We start from the raw sequence: 15,624 nt of genomic DNA, 5'->3' as shown, positions 1-15,624 counted from the left end.
AAATTCTGTTAATAAGACATTTTAACGGATCTTTGGACAATCAAGTCAATTTTATCTCCTGCTGTAGCGATCAAAGGAACGGTAAGGCAACAATCGAAGTCGACAGTTTTAGTTTCATTGACCTAAAATTACAAAAAAAATTTAAAAAAATATTTTTTTAGTGAAAATTATGAAAATTCTCACCTGCATGATTCGATCAAAAGGTTTTAATTGTCCCGTGAGATCAGCAGGACCTCCGCTACGGATTCTATTGATGTAAACTCCCTTATCGTAGAGGCCATCGGACACGGAGAACCCATAATCGTCGTATACTTTGTCTTTGTGCAGCGTCACATGAAGCGTTCGGAAGCCGTCACTTGAGGTAGAGGAGAGATTGTCCTTAATCGATGGGCTTTTCGACGTTTTCTTCACGACTTTGGCATAAATGGCTTGTGGTTGCGGGATGTGACTCGGAATTTCAATGTCTTCTAAAAATTTTAACAAAAAAAAAATTTTTTTTTTTTCTGAAATTGACAAAAAAAATTTCTTACTTATTCTCGATAAATGCAAATAAACGACATCATTGAACTTGTGAAGTAACTTTGTGGCATCGGACAGCGCCATGTTTTGCACATTTTGACCGTTAACTGCCAGCAGTTGATCTCCGACTTCAACTTCGCCCGTTTTTTGCGCCAAACCGCCGTCGGCAATTGCACTGATAGTAATTGGTTGTCCAAGTTGCTCGCTGCCAGCTAAAGTGATGCCTAAAGGACCGGAAGTTTTTTCCAATTTTACGACGAAATTTTGCTCGATTTTTTCAGTCTTCATGGTTTGAGGAGGAGGAAGGGCGGGGGAAGCGACGGTATAGTGTTCGATATCTGTATTGAAAAGAAAATTTTTCAAATATTAAACTTTAATTTGGATAAAAATTTGAAAAATTTTAGAAAAAAATTCATATTGATGCTTCTTTGGGTAAATTTTTGTTAAATTTTCAAAATTTTCAAATAAAAAAATTTTTTTTTCAATGAAAATTGTATTATTTTACGACAAATTTAATTAAATTTTGAAAGTTAGAACTAAAATTTGTTAAAATTTTATCTAAAAATCAAAGAGCTGAAAAGTTAGCTCTTTTCGTTTAGGGCTAAATTTGATTTTTTTGGGTTAGTTTTAATAATTTTTCAAGAAATTTTATCATATTTTGAATTTTAGCTCAAAAAATGTTAAATTTCTTTCAAAAATCAAAAAACTGAAAAGTTAGCAAATTTAATTAAATTTTGATAAATATAACGTGAATTAAGAATTTTAAAATTTTGAAAATTTTATCTAAAAATCAAAGAACTGAAAAGTTAGCTCTTTTCTTTAAGAGCTGAATTTAATTTGTTTTGTGTTAGTTTTAATAATTTTTATGGTTTTTCAACGAATTTTATCAAATTTTGAATTTTAGATTAGAAAATTGTTAAATTTCTTTCAAAAATCAAAAAACTGAAAAGTTAGCTCTTTTCTTTAAGAGCTGAATTTAATTTGTTTTGTGTTAGTTTTAATAATTTTTATAATTTTTCAACGAATTTCATCAAATTTTGAATTTTAGATTAGAAAATTGTTAAATTTCTTTCAAAAATCAAAAAAACTGAAAAGTTAGCTCTTTTTCAATTTTTTTAGTTTTTATGAAATTTTCATCAAATTTTACTAAATTCAAAATAAATTAACTCACCTTCATTAATTTCTTTATTTTCATTATCGAACCACTCTGGCGGCGGCGGCGGATGTTGAAAGTTCATGTTATTCAATTCGATCATCTCGTACATTTCTTGCCCCACGGGCGATGGAGATCGTTGTTGTCCCGTATCGCCAAATTTGGGACTTGAATTATACGAACTTTCCGAGTTCTCGAACATGAAATTGCTCCGTTGTTGTGCATCAAAAAGGAAATCCGGCAAAATATTCCTTCTAATAGTCAAAGTTACACAATCGCCTTGTGTCTCTTTCAGCAAGGAATCGATGTTGAAATGTTCCACGGGATGAGAATCAACCGCAATTACTGTATCTCCGGGTCTCAAAGCTCCCGTTCGATATGCTGGACTTCCCGGTTTGATGTGAGAAATGGCATACATTCCATTAGAACTTCCATTTACCGTGATTCCCAATCCGGATTTGCTTCGTTTCATCAATTTCACGTCAAAAATGCCGCATTTTTGGTTTGTCGCATCCGCAATGTCGTATTCAATTTCCAGCTCGACCCACGAATTGAATTGATTCGAAATTTCGTCGCTTGGGAAGTCGCCGAGCATTTGTCGTATCGTCATGAGATCCAAATTGTAAGTTTTGTTAACAGCTAAGAGACGATCTCCCTTTTGGATGCAACCCGAACGATCGGCAGAGGAATCTTGAATTACGTGATTGATGATGAAACCTCGACCATTGGGTGCTGGCGGACCTAAACATATCCCGGAGCCTTGAGAACAGTCGATAATTGTGTGAACGAGCTCCGAACGGTACAAACCACTGTTCGCATAAATTGCCATCGGATCGAAAATCTGCGATTGATAGTTTGTCTTGCGATTTGAGAAATTACTGCGACTTCGAACCGTTTTGCGGGAGTCTATCGTATTGTATCCGTACAAATTTTGACTCATTTGCATCTCTGAAACGAGAAAAAATTAAAAGAAAATCGTAAATATCACGTTCATTCATAAATTTTCGCGGAGATCACGGTCTCGAATCGCAATTTTCGTCGAGAGACGTGCTAAAAATAGCAAATCCTTAAGTCCGACGTGTGTTTTTAAGTTCCGTTATTGGCACTTGATTTATGCGGTGACACGAAAAATGATCGATGTGAGCAGTTGGCATACATTTTTTGGCTTAAATCGATTCAGTTACAAAGTTTTCCCTCGAATTTTCCGCTTTTCAAAGCATTTAAATTAAAAATTACGCGTCTTTGTGTCGTCATCAAAGTCGTTAGTTGGAGCAGCTGCAACACATAAACGTGTGTCATTTTGCTTTTATTTTTCTAACACGCGTCTTTTTCTCTCTCTTTTACTCTCGAAAATATTAAAATTAACTCGCTTCCAACTCGAAACTAGTAGCGAAAAATGTGTGTTCAATAATGTTTGACAACAACAACAAAGAAACTCTTCCAATCCGTGTTGTCGTTTTTTTTTTCGTCGTGATTTTCATGTAATTAATTTTATTTTTACCAAAAAGTAATTAAATGATGTTGAAACACGTTGTTGTAATAATTTAAAGCAAACAAGATTTTTTTTTACGTAATTTTAATTTTTTTTTTAAAGTTGACTTCAAATTTTTTAACTTTTTATTCATAAAATTTTTTTTATTATTTTTTTTAATTAATTTTTTCAATTGATAATTTTTTTTTGTTTTGTTTTATTTTTGTAATTTTAATTTTTTATTTATTTAATTTTTTTTAAATTATTTTTTTAAAATTTTTTTTTTTTATTTAAATTTTTATTAATATTTATTTTTTTTTTTTTATTTTTGCTTTTTATTTATATTTAAAATCCATTAAATTTTAATTTTTTTATATTTAAATAATTTATTTTTTTTTTTAATTTATTTTTTTAATTTTATTTTTTAGTAAAAAATTTTTTAAATTTCATCAAATTTTATTTTTTAAAATTATTTTTTTACATTTTTTTACAAAATTTTTATTTATTAAAATTAAATTTTTATTTTTTTTTTTTTTTATTTTATTTATTTATTTTTTAAATGTTTTTTTATAATTTTAAATAATATTTTTAATAATTATTTTTTTAGTAATTTTTTTTCAAAATTTTAATAAAATTTATTTTTTTAATTATTTATTTTTTATATTTAAAAAAAATTTAATTATTTATTATTTTTTATTTTCATCAAATTTTAATTTTTTTTTGAATTAAATTAATTTTAATTTAAATTATTTTTGAATTTGCTTTTATTTTGTTTTTTAATTTTTGATTAAATTTTTTTTTTTCAATATCATGAAATTTTTTAAATTTGAAAAAAAAAATTTTGACTTACCTCTCCGTCTCGCAAGCGCATGTATCGGCATTATCTGAATTTGTAAGTATCCGAGTGCACTGCTGGCATCAATGAGCTCCGTTACTTCTGTCGGATTATACGACATGCCTTCGATGATCGTTCCATTAACGGAAATTAATTTATCTCCGACGGAAAATGCGCCGCATCTAAAAATTTTCCATTAAAATCGATTTTTCAACAAAAAATTGATGAAAAACTCACCGATCCGCAATACTTGCTGGTATAATATTCGCCACATAAATCTGATTTGGCTTCATATCGTCGACACTTTGATACTGACTGCTCTCAAAAACGCTCGAATAGTTGCTCAGCACGAGACCAACACGTTCATTGGGACCTCGTTCGATCTCTATCAGCAACGGGCCCACGGAAAATTCTAAATTTTGGATGACGGAGACGTCGTATTCGATGGTAAGGTTTGAGAGACGTGACGCATCGAACGTTTTTAGTAACATTTGGGCTTCAGCGAGGGTTTTGTTGATGAGGGAGATCTAAAAAAAAAATAAAATTTAAAAAAAAATTTTTTTAAGCGAAAAAATTTTCTTACATTATCCAATCGAAGAATTCGATCGCCCGGTTTTATGAGTCCTGTTTTGTAAACTGGACCTTCTGGTCTGACATTTGTTACAATTAGGGGCAACTCTCCTCCGCCACGCAACGTTAAGCCTAAAAATTCCGTCTCTCGTTCTATCGTGATTTGAGCAATTTTGGAAATTACCCTCAATTTATTTTGAGAAACTATAAAAAAAATTAATTAATTTCATTCTGAAGTACAGGGTGTTCAATTTTTTAGATTTCAAAATTTTTTAGGGTGATATTTTAATAATTTTTATAATTTTTTATAATTTTTTGAACCACTTTCAAATAAAAAAAATTTTAAAAAAATTAAATTTGCCAAAAATTATCAAAATTCGTAAAAAAATTTTCAAAGTTATAAATATATTTTAAATTTTTTATAAAACTTCAAAATACAAAATTTTGAGCAATTTTTAAAAAATTTTGATAATTTCTGTAAATTTTAATTTTTTTTTTGGAACAAATTAGTAAAAATTAAGCGAAAAAAATAATTAAAATTTAAAAAAAATTGAATTATCAAAAAATTCAAAATTTCTTCAAAAATATCATTAATTAATACCCTTAATTCAAAAATTGAAACACCCTGTACATGAAAAAATTAATTCCTCACCATGCTCGGGCAAATAATACTCAATTTCGACAGTTGCTGGACCATCTCCGTTACACAAAAGATTAAAAACATGCTGATTCGTCAATCCAATTGTCGAAATCCCGTCAATTTGATGAATTCGATCGCCGGGCGACAACAAATCACTCGCCGTTCCAAGTTCATTTATCGATTCAATGACTGGCGGATACGAAATATCAAATCTATCGGCAAACGTAATCCCTAAACTCTTCGCATCTTCACGCGGAATCGTAATTGTGGTGTAGGTCGTGGGACGATCAACTGCCAAACCCGAGTCTTCAGACTGCGCGGGACTCATGGCACGATTTCCTGTGAAAAAAAGTCATTAATTTTATTAATTGCGAAATTTTAGTTTTGATTTGTGTGACAAAAAATCGTCTCGTCTGCCAAAATTCGAGTGAGAAACATCAAAGTAAGTAGTTTGATTTATTGTGAGCTATTTTAATTTTGTAATAATTTTTTTTCAGACAATTTTTAATCACGTGCGACAACTGAAATTCAATGCGAAACGAAAATCTCACACATTTACATACAAAAAATTGTTTGTGACGTTCATTCATTATCTCTCTCGGAAACATTTTAGATTGGAATTTATCAGCTAAGTCGAAATATTTACTTGTTTTTGTTATTTTTCGTTAGTTTCGTTCATCTTTTACGGTATAAAGGTTGACCAAATCCCAAAATTATGGAAGATTTTACTCAACTTAATAATTTGGCCTCGAGTTCCGTGAGTAAATTTCAACTTTTCTTTGAAAAAATTTGTTAATAAATATTTTTTTTAGAATTTTGCTAAAATTTGTTTCGCTACGGATGATTTTTTTGCACCGGCAGAGAATTTGTTGAATGATGCAGAACCCCTTTGGATTGGAGATAAGTTCACAGAGTTCGGAAAATGGATGGATGGATGGGAAACTCGAAGGAAACGCATTCCAGGACATGATTGGTGTATAATTAAACTTGCGGCGCCCTGTGAGATCAAAGGTAAAAATTATAAAAAAAAAAAATTTAAATTAAAAAAAAATTTTTTTTTTCATTTAAAAATTTTTTTTTTAATTAAAATTTTAATTTAATTTTTGAACAGAAAATTAATTTTTTTTTTAATTAAAAATATTCTTCAAAATTATTTTTTTAACAAAAAATTTCATTTAAAATTATTTAAAAAAAAAATTAATTTTTTTTTAATTAAAAATTTCATTTAAGATTATTTTCTTAAACAAAAAAAAAATTTTTTTTAATTAAAAATTTTCTTTAAAATTATTTTTTTTAATAAAAAATTTCATTTAAAATTATTTTTTTTAATAAAAAATTTTATCTAAAATTATTTTTTTAACAAAAAATTCAATTCTTTTTTTTAATTAAAAATTTTCTTTAATATTATTTTTTTAACAAAAAATTCAAATCTTTTTTTTTAATCTTTTTTTTTAAACAGAAAATCAAAAATTTTTTTTAATTAAAAATTTCCTTTAAAATTATTTTTTTTAATAAAAAATTTCATTTAAAATTATTTTTTTTAATAAAAAATTTCATTTAAAATTATTATTTTTATTATTTCAAAATTATTTTTTAACAAAAATTTAAATTAAAATAATTTTTTTAACACAAAATTTAATTGAAAATTTTTTTTTTTAGGAATTGAAGCCGATACAGCTTATTTTACGGGAAATTATGTACCTCAAATTTCGGTTCAAGCAGCTTTTTTGACTTCAGAAGGTTTTTAAATAATTTTTTCATTATAAAAATGAATTTTTATGATTTTTAAAAATTTTTTTTAGACGAAAAATTATTTCCCGTGCGCGAAAAGGACAAAATGGGAACCGCTTGTACGAGCGACGAATTAAAACAAGTCAACAAACTCCGTTCCGATACATGGCTTGAAATAGTTGAACGTTCAAAACTCTCCCCCGGCTACGAAGACACCCGAAAATCCCTTTTTCCCGTAAATTGTTCGAAAATTTTCACGCACGTTCGTTTAAATTACTTCCCTGACGGAGGAGTTGCGCGTTTTAAAGTCTTCGGAATCGTCAAAGTTGATCCTCAGTCCTTTAAAGGCTCAGAAATGGTCGATTTAATTTCCCTGCTGAACGGCGGTTTGTGTTTAAAATATTCCAATGCGCACTACGGTCATCCCGGAAACCTCATAAAACCCTCAAAGGGCTTCAATATGGGCGACGGATGGGAAACAGCAAGACGTCTCGATCGACCTGCGATATTAACGGCAAACGAAAATGGCATCTTAAACAATGTCCCGGGATGCGAATGGTGCATTTTCAAAGTTGGTTTGAAAGGAAGAATCGACCACGTGGTTATCGATACGCGTCATTTCAAGGGAAATTTTCCGGATAGTGTGAGGATTGAAGGCACCCAAGACCTGGAAAACGCAAAATGGGAGGAAATTCTCGCAGAATTTAAGCTTTCGGCGCACAAAGAGCATCTCGTGACCCAAGAAAAGCTGAAATCGCATGGACCATTTACCCATGTACGAGTGACTATAGCACCCGATGGCGGAATTAGTCGTGTTCGTATCTTTGGACGACCCGTGTAACGGAAGATTTATGAGAAACACTCCATTCGACGTTCATTCCGACGAAGAAAAGAAGATAAATTCGAGACAAAATAAGATGTTTGTTCTCATTTTGTCATTTTACATGCACGTGAAGCGTCTCGCAAGAAAGATGTTTTCTTTTTTTCAATGAAAATTTATTTCATGCAGTTAAATTTTTATTATTTTTTTTAAATTAAATGAATTTTTCATGTTAAAATAAAATATTCCATACTTTTTTCTCTCTTTTTTAGTTCGATGCGAGGGAATTCCTGAGATATTTCGTGAACAACGTCACAAAAACTCACAAAAACGCGAGATGAACGTCTTAATTAATGAAAAAACATCAAAAAGCGATCGAGATTAAAGTAAAGTGTCGGTTGTGCGGCGCTTCATGCTTCCAAAAAGAAAACAAAAGTCGTCTACGTCGTAAAAAAACAGTTGAGATAACAAAAGAAACGCCAAAGTATCAAATTTTTATTATGTTTGTAAACCCACAGAATGCCTCTAATTAATTAGAAACCGTTCATCTCGTCGCCACTTGCGTACAATAATTGATCACTTTATTTATTTAACGAGATGCGATGGGAAGAATTTTATTTTTCCACAATTTCAGCTTTTTTTTTAAAAAAAACTTGCATCGATCTCATCTCATTCATTAATTTATTGCAGTGTGTAAGTGATAAATTTCTTGCATTTTTTTTTTCTTTTTTTTCGTGGGACGTTCAAAAACTCTTGACCGGAAGACGCGAGAAACATTGTTAAAACATAATTTTTTGACCCCCGTTTTCTCTTCTGACTGACTCAGAATTGTTGATTTATTTCTCCGTTAATTGTTGAAGAAGAAAAAAAATTATTAAGTCAAAATATTTTTCTTTTATATGATGGATTAAAGTGTTAATTGTTCATTCATTATTTCAAGAGATAAATAAATAAAATGTGAAATAATTGCACATCGGAAGGAGTCGACGAGCAATTAAATGAAAAATTATTACTTTCGAAGACGATGATGATGTCGCAGTTTTAGTGAAACTTTGTTCCGTGTTGCAGTTTATTGATGAGTTATGAAGAAATCATTTGTTTTAATTATCCAAGATTGCAACTAGAATGAGGTCAATTAAGTGGTTTTGTTGTAGAAACAATAAAAATGTTTTATGATTTTCGAAAATTTTACTTTAATTTCGAAAAATTTTACATTGACTTCGAAATTTTCGAAAATTATTCCATTGACGTCTCATATTTTCGAAAATTATTCCATTGACGTCTCATATTTTCGAAAATTATTCCATTGACGTCTCATATTTTCGAAAATTGTTCCATTGACGTCTCATATTTTCGAAAATTATTCCATTGACGTCTCATATTTTCGAAAATTATTCCATTGACTTCTCAAATTTTCGAAAATTATTCCATTGACGTCTCATATTTTCGAAAATTATTCCATTGACGTCTCATATTTTCGAAAATTATTCCATTGACGTCTCATATTTTCGAAAATTATTCCATTGACTTCTCAAATTTTCGAAAATCCTTCCATTGACTTCTCAAATTTTCGAAAATTATTCCATTGACGTCGAAAATTATTCCATTGACTTCTCATATTTTCGAAAATTATTCGTCTAAATTTTGACTTTTTCTCGAAATTATTCGAACGTCTCATATTTTCCAACCGAAAACCAACCAAGAAAGTTTAAAAAACTAACAATCAATCACTGTATTACTGACTCCGCATGCAATTACACGCAAAGTCATTCGCGTTATAAATTTATGCACAAATTGAAATATTTACGAGACAAAACAATTATTATAGTCGCTGCGAATGCGAGATTTGTGTCCAACTATAAAATTAATTATTATTTTTTTAGACGACACAACATTCACTTTTTACAATTGATGCAATTGAAGTAACTCCAAGAACAATCACAAGCCATTCAGTCGACATTGTATGCAAATCTGAAGAGAAGTGAAGTGAAGCGTGCCACTCGATTGACACAATTTCTCTGTTTCAATTTCCTATAAGTTTACTTGATCTTGAATTTTATTAATTCAGAAGAACTCGCAACCCTAAATATTTATTTTTTTGTGGGAGACACGCGACATTACCAAGAATACGCGACGACATGTCGTTTCCCATTCATGCAGATTTCATTTAAATTGAGTTGGAAGTGTGACTCATTCACGTTTCCGATTTTTTTTGTTGTCCAACTGTTAGTCATCGAAAGTGAAAATTTATCGATTTTTCAGGAAAAAAAAATAAATTTATGTTTATTGATGACCCGGCTTTATTGATAAACATTTGTCATTCAACAGTTGTAAAACATCGAAAAAATGCCTTGAGAAGTAAAAACAATAGACCCTTCGGAACTGTTAAAAAAAAGTTAATTTTAGAAACATATGTCACTTTTTAGTACATTGGCAGTCGTCGCATGATTCTGCGTAGGAATAGAATAGATCGTTAATTCGTTAGTGAAGCGTGACATGAACATTATTTTGGTTCTTTATCGTGTTCATTATCATCTGAGAGATTCAGAGGTTCAAGTAAGTATTCTATTAAAAAAAAATTTGCCCCAAAATATAGCAAAACAGTTCATCCCAGTGCATATTTTAACTTTTTAAATTATTATACACTCGACATTAGCCCCAGTTTATATTTTAAAATATTTGTCCCAATGCATTTCTATCATTTTTGCCCCAGTTGACATTCTAAAACATTTGTCCCAATGCATTTTCATCATTTTTGCCCCAGTTGACATTCTAAAACATTTGTCCCAATGCACATTCAAAATTTTGACCCAATGCATAATTGAAAATTTTTCCCAAAATACATTTAAAAATTTCGCCCCAGTTGACATTTTGAAATTTTTACCCCAATTCACATTAAATACTTTTGTCCCAATGCACATTTTTGGTATTTTTTTTTTTGCTTTATGGGGATTCATTAAATAGGAAGTTGTACGTATTGAAAAAAAATATAAAAAAAACTTAAAAAATTAATTTTTTTATTCCAAAACTGAGCAATATTTTAAAAAATTCAACTAAACGACAATTTTTGGAAAAATTTCTCGAAGGAAAATAAATGAAGTGCTAAAACAATATGGAATTGTCGCGTGTCAAAAAATAACTAAAATCACGTGAATTGAATCTCTTGAGGGATTAAAAAAAATAATTTCTCAATCTCAAGAGGAAAAAAATGTTTTTCTTCTATTTTTTAAAAGAATTCATTTATCACGTTAATCTGTTTAAAGTCAATTTTAAAAAGAAGTCAAAAAGTGAAACGTGCCATACTTGTGCCCTCGCATTATGACAGCAGCCGACACTCAAGTCCCTCAAGGAAACAGCAGCTGATTGGATTTGTCACTTCGCCGCATCTCGAAAAGTTCTTTCAACTTGCCTCAATTTATAATTTTAGAACCTAGACCGAAATTCGTTCCACATAAATCACGACAAATTAGCGTAAAAACCTCAAAATTTATTCCGTTCATCTTTTGCCAAACCAAAATTTCTCTGCATCTGCATTCTATTGAGGTGACGAATGATTTACTATCAAAATATTTTTTTTCTCTTCGTACCATAATAATGTGAATTTAATTTACAAACTAACGTCGTCTCATAAAAAAAAGTCGTTATAATTAACATTAGAGCGGAATCTGAAAGAGATGCGAAATGTTGATCGTCATCATAAATCACCTGGTAATGTCGTTCCATCAACAAGAACAACAGAAAACATCGCATTGATGTCGCTTCGCAGCGTTTTTTTAGGTGCAAGATGCATGAAAAGTACAAAAAAGATGATTAATAAGAACATAAAGTGTCGAGTGAAACAACAAACAGGAAATTAAATGTATCTACTCGAGATAGATGCGAGTTGGAGTTCAACAACTTTTGGGAACAGAATTGCGTAAGATGATGGAAAATGGCGGATTTGCGATTTTTTTCTTATTTTTCTCTTAAGATTTTTATATTTTTAGTTCATAAAAATTCATTTTTTAAGGAAATTTCATTGAAAATCGACAGTTTTGGAATTTTTTTGCTTTAATTTATTAAAAATTCTTTTCAATCTGGTAAGATTTGTCCTTGAAACTCTCAAAATGAGACATTTTTTATTAAAATGAAATTTTTTCTTACGAAATTTGGCTTTTTTAAATATTGTTAAGTAAAATTTCTTATGAAAATTTTAACTTTGAAGCGTAAAACATTTTATAAGTTCATCAATTCTTAATTTTTAGAACTAAAAACGATAAAAATTGATTTTCAGTAGTTTAATGAGTTTCTTCATCCCAAATTATCTTATTACTCTTCAGGCCTGTAGTAAAAAAGGGCCTTTTATGAAAGCATAAAATTTCATTTTTTAATTTTATGTTCAAAAAGTTCATTTTAAAAAATAAAAAAAAATTATTAAAATTTAAAAAAAAAAAAAATTAAAAAAAATAAAAAAAAAAATTTAAAAAAATTAAAAATTAAAAAAAATTAAAAAAAAAATTTAAATAAATTTTAAAAAAATAAAAATTTTAAAAAAATTAAAAAAATATAAAAATATTATAAAAAAAAATAAAAAAAATTAAAAAATCTTAATTTAAAAATAATAAAAATAAAAAAAAAACTAAAATAAAAAAAAATAAAAAAAAATATAAAAAAAATTTAAAAAAAAAATATTTAAAATATATATATAAAAAAAATTAAAAAAAAAAAATTTTTAATTTTAATTAAAAATTTTAAAAAATAAAATTTAAAAAATGACAAATTTTTTAAAAAAATTTAAAAATTAAAAACTTTAAAAAAAATTATAAAAAAACATATAAATTAAATATAAAAAAAACTTAAAAATTAATTAATAAAAAATTATAAAAAAAAGTTAATTTAAAAAAAAAAATAAAAAAAAAATTATTTTAATTAATTATTTTTAATTCTGTACAATTTAATTTTATAGTTACATCTCTGTAACTTTTCCTTCCAAATATTCTAATAGAATGATAAATTACTTTCGAAATTCAATCTCCAACCAATACGATCTTACTTCATCTCCCCAAATCTCACAAAAAAAATCAAGTAGAACAACATATTTTCACTTGTACAAATAATTTTTTTTTCATGTCTTTTCTCAGAATTAATACGCCAACCCTCGTATTTTGTGTGTGATTAAGCGATCTGTGAGTAAATTTAATCGTTTTCCAAAGACTTCTTGTACTTTAAAGAAGATCTTTTTAACAGTTTGACTCCTTTCCCCTTTCATTTCAGGCCGAAATTGTAATAAAAATAAAAGAAAAGACAAAAAATTGTCGAATAAAGTGTGAGAAAAATGCATAACGAAAGAAGAGAAGGAGACTTTCAAGACCCAAGGAGACAAAAAAATTCAAAATTACTTTAACAGAGTGACAAATTTTTATTCGTAATTAATATTTTTTTTAATTTAAATAAAAATAAACAAATCCTGTTCGTACATTTAAATATTATTAACGACGAATTTTTTAACGATATTTTGTCTACTACAGATTTTTTTTTCATTTTTAGAGCACACATTACGCACAAGGTTATCCATCCATCACAATACAAGCCTCTCGAAGAGAAGAAGAAAAAAAATATGAAACACGACAAGAACTGTCTGTCTCCCACACACCCGAAAAACGTAAGTAAATAATAATTTAAACGACAAAAAATAATTTTAAAAATTTACGGAAAACGTACCCAGTACAGGTGTCGATTGCGAAATTGGCGCCTTAAATTTATCCTCGTCTGATTTCGAGTTGTTGCCTGAGACGCAACTTGTGCTTTTCCGCGTTTTCCACAACTTCATTCTTCGATTTTTGTATTTTTAGATTTTTTTTGTTCGTTAGTTAATTAACGAAGAACTTTGAAATCCGAGGTTTCGCTCGGAAAAATATCAAAAGATTTTTTTTTATTTATTTTATGATGTATCACTCACTTTTCACTGACACCTTTTCAACTTTTTTTTTTAATTTTCGTTATTAACTCATATTTTTATTATTTTATGATGGCTGACGTGAAAACCGCACACACCATGATGATTTATAATTTATTTTTGTTTGTTGTACAGCCAGCTTTGTGCGGGGAAAAACCTTTGATTCGTCGAATCAGCTGAATTTTATTTGATTTTATGACGAAATCGGACACTTTTTTATTATTGACATAATTTTTCAAGATAATTTTTTTTTTTTTTTTTGAAAAATTAACTTTTTTTTTATCTTACAGAAGAAAAAATTTTCCAAGTTGTTTAATGATGCTGCTCGTTAAATCTATGGTTGAAGGTATATATTTAGTTTTCACAACAACAACAAGACGACGCGCTATTTTTGAATGTCTACTGCATGTTACACGGTGCCGCGCCGTATGATATTCATAATGCGAATAAAAATAAAAAAATCGGGAAAGACCATTTTTTGACGACGACGATCGTGTATTCCGTGCGAGACGACGATCAAGACTAACTTTGAAGATTTTTACTCATTTTCTGCATGCACTTATGATGGTTGATTCATTCATTCAACCAAGAACGACGAAAAAAACTCGCTACTAAAAATAACTCACTTAGGGAGACGAACGAACGTACGACGTGCACGAAAAAAGAGAATGAAATGAGCAAGAAAATGAACAAAACGATGACGATACATTGGAAAATCGTTTGCGGTTTTTTGTAGCGAAACTCTTGTTTATTTATTTATTTTTGCAAAAGTGAACGAATTGATATTTCTCGTGGAAAATTAATAAAAAAGGAGTCGCAGAAAGGAAATTGTCACTCAAAAGTCGAATCGTTGTCGTTCCAATTACTCAACAAATAATAATCATAACTTATGAGAACATTAGTAAATAATAACCTGCCAAAGACATCATCAGAAGATACTCCCACTATTGAGTGAAGAAGAAAAAATTGTTGTTTCTAATAAGCAGCTGTTCCATAGTAAATAAAATAGTAAAAGTTGTTCGATGAAGATGACACACGAGGGAGGTTCTTTTAATCCATTTTCAAAAAAACAAACGAAATTTCAAAGCGGCTGGGCTAATAAAATGCCAAAACAAGTAAGTAATTAATTGAAATTTTTTGGGTCTCTCGTAAATAAGTAGATTCATTGTTTTTTCGTTTATGACACGCAGAAAAAAAATAGTTTTTTAATTAGACGATGAAATGTCATAAAAAATGTATGAATCAGTCATTGTTTGATCAAGTTTTTATTATTTTTTTTTTTATAAAAAGGTTTGATGTTCTAAGAAGGCACGTTATTGATGATGCCCAGCGGTAAGAAAATGTTTAACTTTTAAAAAGTTTATGTATAAAAAAATTTTTGAATTTTTTCCTATAGCAAAAATTTAAAAAAATTGAAAAAATTATCTTGCAAAATTTAATAATTCTAAAATCTAAATTTAAAATTTTCTTGAGAACTTATAAAAAAAATTCCATAAGATTTTTTTAAATTTTGTTTCTTTTCTTCATTAGGTACTTTAACTGAATGGAAGATTCTTCACATGAAACTCTTGTTGAGCATCAATTTTGAAAAATTTTCATCTAAAATGAGATTAACACGAAACTGGAGACGTCTCGAAACTTAATTTTAATCACAATGATTACCTAACGAAGCTGGTGTTAATTAATATTTGCAAAGGATCAAATTTTAACACAAAATCATCGGATATTTTTTAGTATGTTGTCAAAACGTCGATCATAATTCATAAGAATATCGAAAGTTACCACACTTAAGCATTTGGAAACACTAAAGGAGCCTCCAATATGGGCCGAGCCACAATTAGAATTAATTCTCAACAAAGCTGCGATTTTAAACTATTAAAAGTCATTCAGAGTATGAGGATTTTTGGTTTATTTTAGAAAAATTATTTGAATTTTTATCATCGTCTTTGT

The 15,624-nt window shown here is 28.7% G+C and overlaps 2 protein-coding genes across 2 annotated transcripts; one reads left to right on the top strand and one right to left on the bottom strand.

Annotated features, from left to right (window-relative positions):
* Nucleotides 1–7: 7 nt before the first annotated feature.
* Nucleotides 8–13,821, bottom strand: LOC134834448 (glutamate receptor-interacting protein 1). The gene is made up of 9 exons (XM_063849100.1): nucleotides 13,440–13,821; nucleotides 5,201–5,527; nucleotides 4,562–4,752; nucleotides 4,216–4,505; nucleotides 3,994–4,160; nucleotides 1,691–2,620; nucleotides 531–857; nucleotides 184–467; nucleotides 8–122 (listed from the first exon to the last, which is right to left on the bottom strand). The coding sequence occupies exons 1-9, from the start codon at nucleotides 13,546–13,548 to the stop codon at nucleotides 9–11; spliced, it is 2,739 nt and encodes a 912-aa protein (XP_063705170.1). The 5' UTR covers nucleotides 13,549–13,821; the 3' UTR covers nucleotide 8.
* Nucleotides 5,834–7,997, top strand: LOC134834447 (allantoicase-like). The gene is made up of 4 exons (XM_063849099.1): nucleotides 5,834–5,945; nucleotides 6,001–6,199; nucleotides 6,848–6,928; nucleotides 6,991–7,997. Exons 1-4 carry the CDS (start codon nucleotides 5,904–5,906, stop codon nucleotides 7,758–7,760), a joined length of 1,092 nt encoding a protein of 363 aa, XP_063705169.1. The 5' UTR covers nucleotides 5,834–5,903; the 3' UTR covers nucleotides 7,761–7,997.
* Nucleotides 13,822–15,624: the final 1,803 nt, after the last annotated feature.

Source organism: Culicoides brevitarsis, chromosome 3 (assembly GCF_036172545.1).
Source record: "Culicoides brevitarsis isolate CSIRO-B50_1 chromosome 3, AGI_CSIRO_Cbre_v1, whole genome shotgun sequence".
NCBI lineage: Eukaryota > Metazoa > Arthropoda > Insecta > Diptera > Ceratopogonidae > Culicoides > Culicoides brevitarsis.
This window is presented reverse-complemented; position numbering and strand designations above follow the sequence as displayed.

Coding starts and splice junctions, on each gene's coding strand:
- LOC134834447 (XM_063849099.1), top strand. CDS start 5,904: ATGGAAGATTTTACTCAACTTAATAATTTGGCCTCGAGTTCC. Junction 6,200..6,847: donor GGCGCCCTGTGAGATCAAAG/GTAAAAATTATA, acceptor TTTTTTTTTTAG/GAATTGAAGCCGATACAGCT. Junction 6,929..6,990: donor AGCTTTTTTGACTTCAGAAG/GTTTTTAAATAA, acceptor AATTTTTTTTAG/ACGAAAAATTATTTCCCGTG.
- LOC134834448 (XM_063849100.1), bottom strand. CDS start 13,548: ATGAAGTTGTGGAAAACGCGGAAAAGCACAAGTTGCGTCTCAGGCAAC. Junction 4,753..5,200: donor GTATTATTTGCCCGAGCATG/GTGAGGAATTAA, acceptor TTTTTTTTATAG/TTTCTCAAAATAAATTGAGG. Junction 4,506..4,561: donor GAATTCTTCGATTGGATAAT/GTAAGAAAATTT, acceptor TTTTTTTTTTAG/ATCTCCCTCATCAACAAAAC.